Raw genomic sequence first — 17,418 nt, forward strand, 5'->3', positions numbered from 1 at the left:
ACCAGGCTCTCGCATCAAAGTGAAGCACAGACTCTCCTCTCTGCCTCAAAAAGAATGTGGGGCTGATGCTCAACAGCAAGCTAGCACTTAATTCTGAAACATCCTGATTCACTGTCTTCATTCAATATGTACCTTTTTAGGCAACGGTGGGCACGCATCATGCACACACACGTGATTGAGTGCGTGCATGCGTGCCTTCCAATCAATTTTTCCAGTCCTTGTGGTAATTTTTTGGTCTCTCTAAAAGGAGAATCAGAATAAGAAAGACATTTTGCAATCAAAGGTTGAATGCATTTTTTATTTAAACATTAAGATTCAATTACAAAAGCTTGTGGAACAAAGAAAGGATGCCAAGGAGGAAAGAGCTGAAAACTCAGATTGCATTTTCTCATTCATGGGAAAGCAAAACACATTGGCAGCAGCAAGGCGTTTTATAGAAAAGTTTCAGATGGACAGTACAAAGACCTTTCTGTCAATATTGTCACTGAAACACCTTGCTGTCATGAAGCACATCTTTTTTCCTGATCACACTTTTTAGTGTTGGCTGATTGGTTTTCACTGTGGGAAACAAGTAATAATTACTTCAGAATTACGGTAATTCTTTACTGTTAATCTCTGCTAATATAACACAATCTTCTTCTTGGGAAAATGTCCAAACATCATTTACTTTACCTTAATAAAAATGTCTATTGCTGTTGTTAAAAGTTTTATTTGCACAAGTATGTTCCTAATCTATGTTAATTCCATGCAATATATCTCTAATTTTTGGAATAAATACTGAGAATCATTCAAGAAAATTCCTTGGAATGTGAAATCCGACCAAACTTTGTATTTTATTTTAAGGGCAAAATCCCACCACCTTTATTTACACAAGTAGCATCCTGCTCCCTATGTTATTTCACTGTAAGCTAGAGGATCAAGCAGTGAAAATCAGCATGGCCCTATTAGGATTTACTGCATTGTATTAACTTCTAATGAAAATTGGGCTGAGCAGTATTATCTGTGGAGTAATGTGCTACCTATAACCAGTAAAGGTGCTCAAACATAGCCCTGCACTTAGTAATCTGGCACATTTACCACTGGCGTTACTCAGTAACCTATCAGATGACAATAGTGGAGCTCTTCTGTAAAATACAGGTTAAGCCTACATTTGTATGACTGTACATCTGAAGTATAAAAACCACGATATGTAGTACACTTGAACAGTTAAAAAATATAACTTATTTTATTTGTAAACTATCAATGCAAGATACTCAGCAGCAAAGAAGCCATGTTCAATGTCTTCTGATCTTTTATAAAGATCTGTTGCTGTAAGTAATATAATTGTCTCCGAAACATCCGAGGTTACATGTAGAAACAATCAAGGCAATATTATTTGTACATATTATTAAACATGCAAAAAACTTCCTGAAGAATATTGCCCAAATGTAGAAAGTTGTCTGGATGTCAAATTTTCCTTGGTAGCATCTGCTTTGTAAGTATGGCTCACGTGTGGCTCTAGAGTCCTTCAGTTTATTTTGGAGAATTGGCACCTTTAATAACAGGCTCCCTATTCAAATATGTGGCCCAGTAAACTAAGTTAAAAGTTCCAAACAGCACTGGAAAAATTATCCGGGACATTTTGTCAATCTTACTGATGCTGTTGTAAGTCTTTTTGCTTTCAGCGGGCTTTTCTTCTGCAGACTTCACTGGAGCAGGTGCAGCGTTTGAGATGACAGCTGGGGCTGAGTCCTTTGGCATGTTTGGTGCGGGGGTCAGCTTCCCAGTGCTGTAAGTATTAGTTGATTTATTTCCCAGCAATTGGCGCTCTTTTTTCTGCAGGGCAAAGAACAAAACATTACACCACAGGAAGAGAAAGTGGAAATCTGTTCTTGAGATATTAACCCAAAAATCTAAGTACCGTAATCAGCCATGCTAACAAATGCCTGTTGGCTATTCCAACTTTGGCTCCCAAACAGCTGTTTCTGCTTTGATTTTATAGCCCTGACTCAGGTTAAACTTTCCCTGACGCCAGAGAAAGCTAAGAGCGGCCAGCTGGCCCCGGATCCCACCTGGCGTGTGTGTTGGCAGCTTCTTTTCTCAGGGTGACGTGGTCCTTCACCTGCAGACGTCGCGGGCCAATGGGCGGCTGCCAAGATGTGAACCTCACCCTTGTGACTGCAGCAAGGAGTGTGGTGAAGGGCTCATCACCCCCGCTAGCTTGCCCTCTTTGTGTTGCTCTTTTGGGACACCTGTGAGTACGAGCTCTGTCTAGGAGATCATTTGCTAAGAGTCACTCCTATTCCAGCATTTTAATTTCAGCTTGAAACTCAAAAGTTTGTGTTTTCACAGGAACCGTTCTTTGGTCTCTTTCTTATTGGGCATACTGTGGTGGGACCCTGACTCATGGAGCTCAATGGGAGCTGTGCCATTTATTTGGGAGAGTGCATAGGGAGTGCTCTAGAGAGACACATTTCACAGCATATATCTGCTATTATAAGAAGGTTGGTCATGGAAATCCCATGCCATGTGTACTCAGTGCCCTATATGCTGCTGAAAACCTTCCACTCCATAGAGATGGTGGAGACTGATGGTCTGTCTTTGTGAAAAGCAGGCGTCATGTTTCCTTGCAAATAGTCCTCTATAGGAAGGTGAAAGTATGTCATAAGATAATTAGATCCCTTTTTCACAAAGAAGCTGAAAATTGTCCATTCAGTTATTTGAGATATGCTGAGTAACTGCTTTTTATTCTAGCTATTTAAAAAATGTAAGGTAAGCACCTTGATTTTAGCAGCTTCCAGGGCTTTTTTGCCATCCCATGCCCAACTCCTCTTGGTGAAATAGTTGACTGTTGCAAATTCAATCAATGCAGAAAATACAAAGGCATAGCAGACAGCTATAAACCAGTCCATTGCAGTAGCATAGGCCACTTTTGGCAAAGAGTTACGGGCACTGATACTTAAGGTGGTCATGGTGAGGACTGTTGTTACTCCTGTAAAGGAGGGAGAAAAGAAAAAAAAAGAGGCAGAGATCAGTTCAGTAGCCCTTACAAGATACCTAACGAGTTATGAGCAGGCCCCAGTTCAGCACAATACCTAAGAAGGCCCTAAGACATCAGTCAGTGCTTGCGTATTACTGTCCAAAAGAGTAAGATACTTTGCTCACCAAGAAAAAATATAAGACTCTGCCCTCAGGTGTTTACTTCTGTGGGGTTCTGCTTATCTCTACTTACAGTGTATCTAAAGAAGTATTTTTAAGAGAAACACAAACCCAGCTGTTACATAAACCAAAACCTTACTGGTATTTTATCACTGTACTCTGATGCAAGGTACGTATAGAGTGTTCCTAATTAAGTGGTACGTTATAAAATCAGTGAGCAACTCATTTAGCAGTAACTTACATAATAAAATGGGATTATGCATTTTTATTTTCTCACATGGGGTTTTTATGTATGAAATTGTTGGCTGTTACTGATTTCCTTGACTGTAGCTCCTCTTTTCACACAGGTCAGTAAATGACAGAGCTGCCTCTACTTTCATCTGTGGAAGGATACCCTCAATAGGATAAAATTCAACTCTCACTTACAGCTTTGTAAATGTGGAATGGGTACCACCAGCCAGCAAAGCGATGCTGATAACTGTATTCTCCCTATACAGCTTGCTGAGCTGATTTTGATGAAACCTGCCAACTGATTTCAGGAGGTTTGTACAGAATAATGACTCTGAAGAACAGCTGACCCAAATTTTACATAATAAACTGTTCCTACTCCCCTCATTTTTCTTCTAGTGAAAATTTTGTATTTCATCAACCTTCACTTAAGACTGTGTTTGTTTTCAGCAATCTTCTAGTGATAAATCGAGTAATTTAAGAGACCCCAAAGGATTTTTCCATGACAACTTCTGTAGCAAATATACATTTTCTAAATGCAAAATCATATTAATTTGTTTGATGGTAATAGCGATAATTGTTGCTAATTAACCTCTACATGGTTTTCCCAGATAAACATCTTAAAACAGAGATAAACAAAATGTCTTGAAGTGAAATCTGTTTCAAATGCTTAGCTAGAGTATACACTAAACATGATAATATGTACATTTTTTTTCTCTAAACCATCCAGCATTTTAACAGACTGGAAAAAGAATCCACAAATCACAACAATCTGATTCTTCTGTCTTCCGTCCTTAACCTTTACATAATTGACTCATGAGCAATTTCTGTCATAACTTTACCAAAAAAGCTCAGACAGTGTTTTTAAATGCATTTTGAGTTTAAACTGGAAAAGAAGAAGGGAAGATCTAGAAAGAAAACAGAAATAAGCACTAGTGCACTGTAGTTTGGTTACAGCAAATCACTTCCACAAGCCAGCCTGATCCTTCCCGCATGCTGGGAGAAAGTGGGATACTCACCAAAAACAGTCCTAGCAGGGACAGATTCTCTGTTTAGCCAAAACGACACTTGCGATAAGATCACAGTCATAATGCAAGGAAGGTACGTCTGGATGACAAAATAACCAATTTTTCTTTTCAGATGAAAATGGGCTGTCATAATAGTATATTCGCCTAGAAGGAGAAAAAGGTGCATGTGGGTAAAATAGGGAAGTTCACTGGTTTAGGGACTTAAGGAGGCCAGCTCCATCCCCCTACACATTTGAGGATACCATTCAATCATTCTCAATTCCACGATGTCTGGATTTCTGCATTGTGGAAAACCAGGACTTGAGACAGAGGTGCTGCTAGATCCTGCTAGTCTTCACATTCAGTCCGCAAAAGCAGAGGACAACGACTGACTATTTCTATGGCACTGAAAAGTTACAGTCCTTTTATGCACCTGGGATGTCTTGATGTTCACAGGCTTAAAAAATCCAGGTTGCTGGCACTGCCTCAGTCCTGCCTGGTTTTGACTCAGTCCTACAAACTGTCTTACCAGAGTAACGATTAAGGCCATCTACTCTTAGAAACCTGATTTAGCAGGAGGACGTAACCTCATTAGGGCAACTGTGACTGCCAAGCCACCAGTTTTCAAGAATGAGAACAGGTCCAGACGCTCCTTTTGCACTGCACTTTAGGGACTGCCTGTCCCGGTGTCACTGCTGCAAAAATTGCAGCTTTGCACATGGATCCTGGGAGGTCTTGTTGATCTCAGTACCCAAACCCATCAAATTGATCCTCCAGAAAAAAAAATAAATAATCCCTCTAGTGCATGCAGTTTTCCTGGAATTTGGTCCACCTTAGCCCTTGGAAAGATAATCTGTTGCTGAATAGACGTTGTGCCGTGTCTTGTTCACTGGCGCAATTAATATTGTACTGCCTGCATGCAGAATTCACTGAAAGCTGCCACAGCAGTCCTAAATTCCATGTCTTTTTGATGTGCCAAATTCACAGCATTGCCTTAATCTGGCTTTTGTCAGGTCCTCTGAATTCCAATAAAAGCCTAAAAAAAAAGCACTCCAAAATCGACAGACCAGCTGTCACCTTCCCTAATGTTTCAGAAAAATCAAAACTTAACTGTTTCTTTCAGACTGTTCCTGTAAAACCATCTAGTTGTTACTGAAGGCTATTTATTGCTGATAACTGGTTCCCAAAGCCAAAATCTTGCTAGCTAAAAACAGGCTACTATTTCTGTAGGAAAAATAAGAGTAAAAACAAAACATAAGGATAAAAAACAATCAACCCCTTGAAGCCCTAACAGATCTCCACTCACATTGATATAAAATTAATTTAAAAGCATGCATCATTCAGCTGGGTACTGATGAATCAGAGTAATGCCTGTTCTGAAAGATATATTGTCCTCCAAGAATAAAGCAAATATAGCTATAATCTCTGTTGCAAGACTTGACTGTTAGTGTCTATAGACTCACAATAGGAAAATACATAACAGACTGATTCTGCCTTGAGTGAACAGCCCAAGTTGAGCTGCAGCCAGCATTGCTAAGCAGTTAGATTTGGCAGATTATTTCTAAGTGACAATATGGCTAATTAGCAGAGAACAGGTCTACAGCAAAAGGGCTTTTGCAGGTATAGCTGCACTGATACGTTACACTAAAGGACCTCGGTTATTCTGGATGAGGTTTACAGAACCTGTTTGTGCTGAGGATTTTAGATGGAAAGACTAGAATGGCACAGAAATACCTTACCTGACAGCCTGCCTCGATCTTTATGACTTTCTTCTGGAGTCTGATTTTCTGGTGAAACAGTTCCCTGAAGAGGGATGTGAAGATGGACTGGGAATGCTGTGAAACTGGGGATAAAATCCCTGCAAAGCAACATCTAATTCTCTTCCATTTAGTGTAATTTTGAACCAGGGATGCTGAACACGCTGTGGTCTCAAGAGGAATCTCACTTGCTCTTTACTTAGGAGCATTCAGTTTGTGGTTTACTCATAAAATATGCCAGGAGCAGCAGGGTCTATGTGCCTGTAATCTGCTTCCGAGTTGCTACTGCACTGGGATGTGTTTGAGTCATAGTTTCCCCGCTCGCTAAGGAGTGATGATGTGCATTACTGATTTTGACAGTATCCTTTTGGAGCCAGAATTAAAAAAAAAACTACACAGCTTCAGAAGAGCAACAGGACTTATTTTTTTTTTTTCCTTTTTAAAATGCAGCAAATGAATGCCTATATTTTGATGGTCCTCTGCAGCTGATTTTTACCTTATCATTTCCTTTAACCTATCAAAGCTTTTATCTCCACTGAAATAATGATATCATCTTGATTTTGTACTTGCTGTTCTTCTAACTGGTATCTTTTCCAATTTCCCATGCTGTCCCTTTCAAAAATGCCGAAGCCAGGAATGCTTCCTCCAGCAGACTTAGGGCTTAAGAAAGCCCCACAGCTTGGTTTTTAATGCCCTGAAACCATTGCTTAAAGTAAAGCTAAAAGCTGCCTGAGTTGGCCTTTTGCTTATATAGAACAAAATCCTGGCTCCGTTGGAGTGCCAAAGCTCCCTTTTACTTCTGTAAGGCCACTGTTTATCCTTAGACCATAAGCTTTCTTGAGCAAGAGCTAATTTTTGTTATAGGTTTATGTAGCACTTAAAAGAGAATCCTGTTCCTGATGGGGTTCACTCATCACTGCACAGAACGATTGTAATAACAAATTTAATACTAATGAAAAGCCCTAGAGTGGGAATGGCTGCATTTCTTCACAGAGCTTTGCTACTGGGCTGCTGCTGGTCTTAAGGGTTTTTTTTTATACTTTAAAAGCTGCTACAGTATTTTTTGAGTATCTAGATGAGAGAGCTCTGGAGATCATGCTTACAAATTTGCCAGCATCTAGCACACATTCTTCCATCATCATTATGCTGGGACTCAATAGAGTATTTTAATGAGGCTGGACCAGACCCCAGGCTTGTTTGTTTACTAGATATACGTGGACTCAGGTGTATCAACAACTACTCTGGCAAGATCCTCATGTTAAGTCTGTGACACTGCAGTCCCTGACCATGCTGAGACCCAGAATATTTTGTCCACGTGTCCCTGTGTCTTTTTTATAGCGATGCAGGGAAAAGATTCATCTTGAGGAAAAATCAAAATTATTTGGTGCAAAATGAAGGGCTGAATGCTTCTTTTATTATTTAGACTTTGGATATTTCAGAGCTCAGGCTTCAGCTGGCAGAAGATAAAAGAGTGGAGTTTTGTTTTGTTTTGTGGCACTGCAGATCCTAAGTTAGCGATGAGAGATTCTGAGTATGGGGAACAGAACAGATTTGTGGAAAGCAGCAAGATCCACTTGGACCCAAATCCCATATCTGATTGTTTTTAGCACTTGCATCACCAGGATATAACAGATGTTGGGCCTGTTGGAAGCAGTGTGAGTAGTCAAATATCTTGTCTTTTCGGGGAATGACATTTGGAGATGTTAGCATAAAAAAAAAAAAGAAACAACAACAAAAAAAAACCCAAACAGGTGGCACATGCGAGAGCTATTTTCTGTGGCATGGCTAAAACGTTCACAATTTCAAGATTGGTTGGTGAATTAGGAGTGCCAGGATATCTTTTCTGAGAAGACAGCTAAACTTAGCGGCTTGCCCATAAAAGCAGCAGAATCCCAAGAGATTGATGCAGTCCAGCATTTCCATTAAAAAAAAAAAAAATCTGCTAGAAAGAGGAGTGTAAATGCCCTATGATATATACAAACATTTTGCCTATGCAACTGCAAGGGCTGTGTAGTTTGACTTGTGTGTCAAAAAAACCACAGAGGATCCAAGCACTTGGATTTATGCAACAGCTATTTGGTTTTTCTTTTTCACGTTCAACAATTCAATAGGAGGAAGAAATGCCTTAGATGGCTGTTCATAAGTAACCCTGATTACTGGCCTCCTACGAGCTTGATGAAGTCCAGAAAATCCATCGCTGACTGATGCTTTCCCTGTGCAAAATCGGATTTTTGTATTTTGCTAATCCCCAGTTACAATCTGTGTCCTGCCCTTTGTGATCCACCCTGCAATCAGAATCCAGCCAGCCCAGATGTAACCCGGGACATTAATATAAAATCTTGAGGTTGGAAAACAAGCATTTATTAGCCTAAACCTTAAGATACAGGAGGGAGGTGGTTACTGGGCGGAAATTTTGGGATTTGTCTGAAGAATCCTCTCTTTCCTTGGGCTGAGGAGTACAAGGAGCTTTCACAGGCAAAGCTGCAAACTGGAAGGGGCACGGACCTGACACGCTGGAGCACTCACTGCCTGGGCTGGATGGTTTTCTTGCTCTGAGGAGTGGAACGAGCTTGTAGGAGATGCCCCAGTACATCTTCTGGATCTTTTTCTTGGCAATGATGAAGGCAAGAGGGGAGCTGCCATTCATTGCAGAAAACAACGCGGCTATGATGGTAAACTGGTAAGGAAAAAAGTGTCTTTGCTCTTTAATGGAAGAGAATGTACTTGTCCTTTGCCTGTGGCGACGGTTGCTCTGACTCTTGTCTATATGCTGCTTTTGACTTTAGATATCTTTGCTTTTTTATACATAAAGCAACAGCTTTATGTGTCCTCAAATAGGCAAGGTAGGGGGTGAAGCTTTGTAGGATGGAGATGCGGGTTGTATTTTGTGGCTCCCCTGCGCTGCTTGAGGCAAGATTTCCCTCACTTTGTCTCCTGTTTGGAAAGTAAGTGGCAAGCTCAGCTGCCCCTTCTTCATTTGCCACGTTAGGGCAGTTTGAGCAGAAAGCTTTACGGACCTTCATGTTTCGGTCCAGTTAACTTTGTGTGCAAGTGTACGCGTACCTGTTTTCACACCTCCCGAATTTCCTGCGGGTTGTAACAGGTTCCTAATGCGATCTATACCTTGTCCTCTACAATCCTGCCTTCGGCTCAGAGCCTGTCATTTTTCACCCAGACACAGCGCATCACCAGAAGTCTCTGTCGTGCTTTGCCAGCGGGAATCGCTCCCAGCAGCGTGGCTGCAGGCTGCAGGCCACCCCCTTTCCCCACCCCAAGCCCCCCACAACCAGCAGTGGTAGAAATCTCCCTTTCCTTCCTGGTGGGCTACTTTCTTTTCCCCTACACTGGATGCCACTCGTGCTCTCCAGACGAGTGCGTGGTGTACCCTGGTTAATCTCCCATCCTGCCGAGCCTACGTGACCCCTGTCCCGGCCTCGACCCCCCCGGGAGACCCCCGCCAATGCGGGCCCAGGGCTGCCCTTGCGTAGGAGCCTTAAGAGGCAGAGAGGCACGGCTCACGTGGGTGTCCGGCCTGGGATTAAAGCTTCTTTGCCTCCCTAATGCTGCCACATCTGGCGCCTCGGCTTGCAGCCCGAGAGGAAACGGGAATCCTCGGGGTTTGCACCTCCTCTCCAGCCACGTGGTCCCCCTGGACACGCTGCAGAGCCACGCCACAGCCCCACGCCACAGCCCCCACCCGCCCTCCACTCCCAGCCCCCACCCTGCGCGGTTTCATCAAGCAAATAATTTTAAAGCGATGATTGCAAACGGATCAAATGCGTGGGTGGTGTTGGCCTCGCGGGGTGGTTCCTCCCACAGGGAAATCAGCCAGCAGCAGCGCTGGCAGCCCCAGTGAAGGCAGTCGCCAAGAAGCTGTGTGCAGCTTCTCCAGCGCTCCCGTTAAATGGCAGGGGCTTGGACGCATCTTCAGCAACAGCCTTGCGACGTACCAAAGAGCCAGCTTATAACCCTCTCCATGTTCCAGTGCCGCTGCTAAGTAGCCAGGAACCTGAACGGGATTTCTCCAACACCCCACATCCCACAGATGCTTTCCCAGCCTCCTTGCAAAAATAACTGGAGCTGGTGGCTCTCCCCTCCCACTCCAGCTATCAGTAACCACAGGGTGGAAATATTCTCCCTACCTGTACTGGTACTGATGTTTTCAGTTCCTACGGTTTGTCCCATCAGGTGATACTGGTTAAGTCGTGAACCGTCTTCAGCCACCACCACAGATGTTGTGGTGCTATTAGTCCAAACGTAGATCACTTCAGAATTGGGGTAAGCGTCTGTTGGCAAGGGTGGAAAAAAGATGGTGATGAGTAAAAAAACCTCTGTAATATTTTAGTGGATCCTTAAATGATAAATGCTATGGAGAGGGAAGAATGGAGGAGTGAGAGTGAATGGAGAAAAACAAATAAAGAGGACATAATCATGTTCTCATATGCCCAGCTCAAAAAATATTAGGTTGAAGCCTTCTAATATAACAGATGTGTGGGATGGTTTGTCAAAGGCTGGAACAGTGGAAGTATAAATATAATCTATCACAACCACTCGATTTGGGAAAGAGCAGCTCAGACCCATACTGGCAGCTCCTAAACCCCAGCAAGATGCAAAAGACATTTTGCTTCAATCCCCTCCTCGAAAGGACTCGGGCACCTTACGTGCCTGGACAACGGGGACCCCCTGTGTCTCATTCTGTCTCCAGGATAAAATCCTAAGTGATGCCATGTGCAAGTGCAGGGTCTGGTGCGCACGCGCGCTGACGTTGGGACACGTAGGCAGGGATGAGGGGGTAGGTTTTACATGCAGGTGATGGCTGTTGATAGAGGAAGCTGGGATGTGCCTGCCTGTGCCTGCGATGCTGAGTAGCAGGGACAGGATTCAGGGGCAAGACTGCTTGAAGGAGAGCACGATGCGTTGGGCGTGGCGGTGCGTACCAGAGCGACTGGGTGGTGCTGTGGAAACACCTGCACACCTGGGGATGATAAGATTTCTCTCACATTCATTTGGATGCCCTAGGAAATAAAGGTGGTGGCAGTAACACCAACTCATTCCTTCCTCTGTAATGTTGCTGTTATTTTTAATGCCCTGACACCTGGAGTAATTATACTATTATGAGGGAATCTCAGTTTTCTTTTAGAAATAGAGCCAATGCTGGTTTTATTTTTAAGCCTTCTCTGAAGATAGTCTTAAAAAATCCAGGAGCCAACTGTACATTTAAATATATTTTATTTCATTTAATTTGCTCTCACACTTTTTAGAACGCCTCAATCATTAAAAGCTTTCAGGTAACACAGTACTGAAGGCTGGATCCATTGGACTAAAACCTTGGGAAAGCAGGCAAAGCTTACTCTCCAAATAGGAGGTGAAAACCAGATAGAGTTGGAAGTGGTTTGAAGTCAAATACTAATATTTCATCTTCTGCACTCTGTAACTTGTAAGCTGGGGGCACAGTATGTTTCCTTCTGGAAGAACTCACATCCTACTTCAGTGCAATTTGTGCAGGAGGCAACACATGGTGGCTTTCAGATAAGGACTGGAAAGCCAGAGGCAAGATATCAGCTTGAAGGATCTTATGTACTGACTCCATCAAACTGCGAGTTTTGTTTGCTAGAGCTAGTGGGCTGTGTTGGAAAGCTGCAGCTCCATGGAGGACTTAAAAAATTCCCCAGACAGCAGGTCAACATGAGCTTTTGAGGCACTGCATGGCAAGCAATATGCTAAGGCAGTCCCTGGACCCATACAATCAGGAACATCAAGCAGAAAATGGGAAGTCATCCTGGTTCAGGTCAAGAGCACATGTGCGTAGCACAATGAGCTGCAGATCACTTGGATGCTGGAGCAGGTAGCAGGGAAGAAAGCAGCATCTTGTTCTCACTGTTGTTAATCTCCCCATGGTTGGACGGGGCTTTGATCAAACTGGTTTAGTTGAAGATGTCCCGGCTCCTTGCAGGGGGTTGGACTAGATGACCTTTAAAGGTTCCTTCCAACCCAAACTATTCTATGATTCTATGATCTGTGGGAAGTGCTGCCAGAGGCAGGATGCAAGGCTAGATACACCTTTGGTCTGACTGTTTATGGCTATTTGTACATTGTTGTCCACATCTCAGAAAAGATGTGGAAATAATGAGGACAGAGAGGGAGAGAGAGTTCAAAAGAGAGTAACAAGTATCTCCGGGAACTGGAAAACACATTATGATTTGAAGCTTAAGAAGCTCAACTTATTTAGCTCAATGACAAGAAGCTGAGACACGACTCAGGCACTGAGTGGAGATACTTGCATACAGAAATCTAAAACCTGAGTGAACTTCTTGTACTACTGACAAAACAAAAAGAATAAAAACAGTGTGTGAAAGATGGTTTCAGGCTGATTCAGATGAAGAACAGGACACGATTTCCAAACTGGGAGGTGGGAGTGGTAATTAAACAGTGGATAACCTTCTAAGAAAAAAAATATAGACTACCATCACTAGAAAGATGATGATGAGATGCAATCATTTTTGTCACGTATCCGACAGTTGTTGCTGCCGTATTCAGGGCTGGAGCTGATCCAAGGTTTGGAGGTTGAGGATCTACAAATTCTCCATTCCTTGTTAGCCATGCAGAACTGCCCACACACCTTCCACATGCTTGTATTTGTAGCTGTGCAGTAAAATTACTGTAATTACATCTCATGATCCGCTTTGAAAGGCTAAGAAGGCTAATAGTCTTCCCTATTTCAAAATATTTGCATTGCAAAAAGTGATGGAATTTCACCTTCCCTTCAGAGCTGAGAGCTTTTCTCATCACAAAGATGCTTACAAGTTCACAACAAGTTGCAAATAATTCCAAAGCCATATCTGGAGAAGGCAAGTAGGAAGAGATGGGTTCATTTAAAAAGGTACTGCAGAAAGCCCTCCTTTTTAAATGCTTATCTGCTGTATGTTATTCATGTGCTGATATCCCCAGTGAATGTTAGATTTGTGTAGGCAAATTTGTGATTGTTAGGGAATTTGATTTTTACCTATGATACTTCCTATGCAAAAAAAAAAGCATTGGATTTCTTGCCAGGTTGATCCAGATGTATCCCACCTCAGCAGTTCCCTGTTACTGCAAGGATCCTGGGCACTGGGATAATTGGGTTTGTTCTGTTTTCTGCCAATGACACACAGTAATTCAGCCCGACTAGACGCTTCCCAGTGAGAACACTGTTACCAAATTCCACTGAAATTGCGACCACACTGGAATACAGGCCTGTAAGGCTTAACAAGCATTCAGACGCTTTAGCTCTCTGCTCTGCCTAGCTTTAGGGCTCCTAAAATAAATCAGTGCCTCTGCTTTCAATGCCAGCCTTTACTGGATACTTAAACACATGCATGGTACAAGGTTGGAGGCTTCTACTCTGGAGAAGCCCAGCACCTCCTCCTGTAAAAAAAAAATAAATTTGTAATTCAGAGGTCAGAAGGTGCCAAAACTCCACCCAGATCTTGCAGATTTGCACAAGCAATACTTCATGAGGCTGCTTTCTTTTGAAACCATGGCAGGGAAGGGAGGCAGCTGTTGAGAACAGAGAGCACTCAGGCAGCCAAGAGCAGAGCTGGAGGCCAGTCCCTGCCTAGGAGGAGGACTCCAGCCTGCAGGTCCCCTCTCACAGGAAAATATCTGTTGTGAGGCTACAAGACGGAGAGCTGTGCCACTGCTTGGCCAGGCGTCGAGTATCTACAGGAGAAGGGAGAATAGCCCAGCTAGACAAGCTTCTCGTGCAGGAGCAGGATGGTTACAGCTGGGGCTTTAAGACACATTAGGGTGACAGACGTCTCCCTGTGGAGCCACCCCAAACAGATGCAGCCTGCACCAATTTCCACCCCTCCAAAGAAGTCTGTCACATCAGGAATAATATGAATTTACCCCAGAGTAGAGATAATCTATTGTGCAGGATCACATATATGATATGATTCTCATCTATCTTCCATGGTCTGTATTTTAAAAAGCTGTAATGTAAGATTTTTGGCTTAGTGCCTCTTTTCCTCACTATGGGCCAGGCACTGAGTGTCTAAGCCTCCTTGGGAGAAAGAGAAGAACTGAGAAAATGTCAAAACATGAATGTAAATGCAAAAAGATACAGCCACCCCCTCAGTCCATACGCACCCTTGAGAGAAACCTACAGCTCTAACAGGAAAAGGCCGCCCCAGGCACCTCGGTGTTGCAGCTGAACCACTTACCACCTCTTTTCTGCTCATCTAGATAAACCTCCAGGCAGAAAAACCTGTGTACATGCAGCAGGTAGTATTCCTACCTCAAACCTTCTGCCATGTCTTTCCAGAAACCTCCAACTCCAATTATCTCAAACTTGACTACCAAAAGCTCCAGCTCCGCTATTGATAACCCATGCAGTATACTTAGGCACAGTCATATAGAAAGCTGAAAGTGTGGGAGTAGCCTAGAATAATGTTATTTTGCTATTGAGATACAGCAGGTGCTAATGAAGAGATGGTATTGTCATACCAAATTGTGTAAAAACCTTCCTCCACCTTAGGAAAGCTTCCAGTAGGTTGCCTTCCAGCCATGCTTGCTGAAGGACAGAAAAACTTCAGCTCATGCTTTCTAGAGTTATAAGAAAGGTTTACTGCTGATAAGGGAATAAGGCCCTCACCTCACCTACCAGGAGGGAGAAGATGTCTCCTAAAAGGTGACAGAAAAATGTAGTAGAGGCTGTGGGTTAGCAAGCTGGGAGAATGCTGCCGGTGTTGCTGTAAAAGCAAACTCAAATTCAAAGCCACTGAAAATCCAAGTGAGACTGCTTTGTGTTTATTCTGCTTTAAGCAAGTGAGCTGCTTCTGTTTTTATGAATCCAAATAATTAATCTGGTGCTCCTTACAACCATTTTACTGGCTTGCAGAGAAGGGAGGAAGCCTCATTAAATTATTGTTTCTCTTCTAAGCTCATTCTTTCAACAAAACAAACAAAGAGAAAAAAGAAAAAAGTAGCAGTTGAGATGAACAGCTAAAATTACAGAGAGGTACAATGTTATTAAAAGTGAGAAAATGACAACATGACAACAGACATTTTCTTTCTAGTGTACATTTGATAAATGACTGCAGGCTTATCACCTACCAGAATGATGAAATAAGTAATTTCTGCTCATATCCGTTTATTGATGAGTAGATCTGTTTTTCTACATTCTAATGTCCCACACACACCACACAATACAAAAACAGTAAAGATCTCCCTTGCTTTTCTCCCATCCTCTTCCCACTCTCCTATGTCCGGCGAGGAAAGCATGACATGGACTTTTTTATGCCAGTGAACAGAGGGGCAGGGGAATGACCACAGCCAAAGGGAGGAAATACACCAAGACAAAGTCTGACAAAGCAGAGCAGCCAGCTAGTAAGACCTGGAGGATCCCTGCCATTCGCCTTGGCATTGAGGGGTGCCCTGTTTTCCCTGTTTTAATTTGCAAATGAAACAGTATGAGCACTGCAGCATCCTCCCGTATGTTTGACAAGCAGCCCAGAAGCAGGGAGCCTTCTCCTGCCACCACACCCACCAAAGGGCATTGATGGCACCTGTGGGTACTGACAGACACTCTCCCTTCTCCCCTTTCTTTTTCCTCCATGTTGGAATAAACTCCAGGGGGAAAAGAAAAGGCGGGGGGGGGGGAAGTACTTCTTGGCTCCTTAAGTCAAATAAACCCAAATATGGATTGCAGAGTCCTAACTTTGAGTCCGTGGGGCCCAGATGTATTTCTAGGACTGATTTTTTGAAGCTATAATCCATGAAAAAAGGTCAACACTGAAATCTGCCAGCAAGTTTTCATATCTGCATGATAGGGTATAAAATAATTTAGGAAAAAAGAATTCCTCTCCAAGACATCCCCCAAACCCTTTGACAGACCTCACAGGGAGCTGTAAAAGCACTGCCTCTACAATCAAGTGACGGCACCCTGTGAAACGTGGGATCCGTGTGTACAGGTGCCTACCCTGCGTGCTTGAGTTGCTTTCCACAATTAAACAAACCGTTAATCCACAAACCATGGCTGGAACTTTTCTTTCAGCGTTTTTCCAGTTGGAGGCTGAATTAACTTAGAGAGATACTGTAGAAAGATTACTTTTGGCTTGCTTTCTATTTTATTTGTTACAATTGTGCAGTTATATTCTTAGCCTTTATCATCATGGTATTTAGTACACGTCACAAGATCATCAGACTGCCTAGTCTTGGGAGTATTGCTAATCCCCATCAAAAGTCTGTTGATTGTGAAAGATATGCATAAATTGTCAGCTTTTATAGAAGCTCTAATTACAATCTGAATAGGCATACAAATACCTATCTTTCCATCTCATCTATCCATTAATGTATTTGAGTCACTTAAAGGCTGTAAGACAACTCAACAGAGACTCAGATTTACAACCTCTCAAAAACTTCTGCAGGCAGTAAGCCAGTGCTGCTACTAAGCCATCATGTACCAGCTTGAATTATGAGAGTCAGGCTGGGTTTCTTCTGCTTTGTGCACAAATACTTTTTAACCCATTACAAAGCATCTGTCAATGGTTGCGCCTATGCAACTGAGGTCAGATTTGAGCTCTGTAATTGGACTTTCCCATTAAACTGAGTTGATAAGAATGAATTGATGTACAAATGGGATCGCACTATAGGAAGAACTAATGGAAAAGATATCTAGTAAAAATGTAATTTTAAACACAAAAATAACAAGACATGGTACTAAATATGCATGGACTGAGTCTAGGGGGAAATAGCTTTTTATAATATTAAGTTATTAAAGCAAAATAGCAATTTAAATACTAAGAGAAATGTATTTACATATTCAATGCTCAGGAGCATAAAATTAAGACTTTGATATAGTGTGATGAATTCTGCTGTTCTTCGGAGAATTGGACTGTCATGGAAATTACTTTAGGGACCTGAAATGATCAGAATTAAGACTAATCATTTAAACTGGCATGAGCTTACAGAATATGGATAAACAGCATGCATGATTTTAAATATATTTCACGGACAAGAAGTGTAATGTGTATAAACACACAGGACTAAAAATTTGAATCACAGAGAATCACAGAATGATTGGTGCTGGAAGCCATCTCTGGAGATGATCCAGTCCCACCCGCTGCCCAAGCAGGGACACCAAAAGCAGATTTTCCAGAAGCATGTCCAGTCAGCTTTTTAGTATCTCCACAGATGGAGACTTCACAACCTCTCTGGCCAACCTGTTCCACTGTGTGGTCACCCTCACAGTAAAAACATGTTTTCTTGCATTCAGATGGAATTTAATGTTTTTAAACTTGTGCCCACTG

General features: G+C 42.6%; 1 protein-coding gene across 2 annotated transcripts in view; it reads right to left on the bottom strand.

The window, feature by feature from the left end:
* Positions 1-277: 277 nt before the first annotated feature.
* GABRA5 (gamma-aminobutyric acid type A receptor subunit alpha5) overlaps positions 278-17,418 on the bottom strand; it is a 58,828-nt gene continuing 41,687 nt past the window's right edge. For both annotated transcript variants that reach the window (XM_086768998.1, XM_086768989.1), the window contains exons 7-10: positions 10,273-10,416; positions 4,386-4,538; positions 2,760-2,971; positions 278-1,815 (exon numbers count right to left, since the gene is read on the bottom strand). In XM_086768998.1, coding sequence (XP_086625124.1) covers positions 1,513-1,815; positions 2,760-2,971; positions 4,386-4,538; positions 10,273-10,416 — 812 coding nt within the window. In that variant the 3' untranslated portion in view covers positions 278-1,512. The remainder of the gene's footprint in view (positions 1,816-2,759; positions 2,972-4,385; positions 4,539-10,272; positions 10,417-17,418) is intronic.

The sequence above is a fragment of the Chlamydotis macqueenii genome, chromosome 1 (genome assembly GCF_036417535.1).
Source record: "Chlamydotis macqueenii isolate bChlMac1 chromosome 1, bChlMac1.mat, whole genome shotgun sequence".
NCBI lineage: Eukaryota > Metazoa > Chordata > Aves > Otidiformes > Otididae > Chlamydotis > Chlamydotis macqueenii.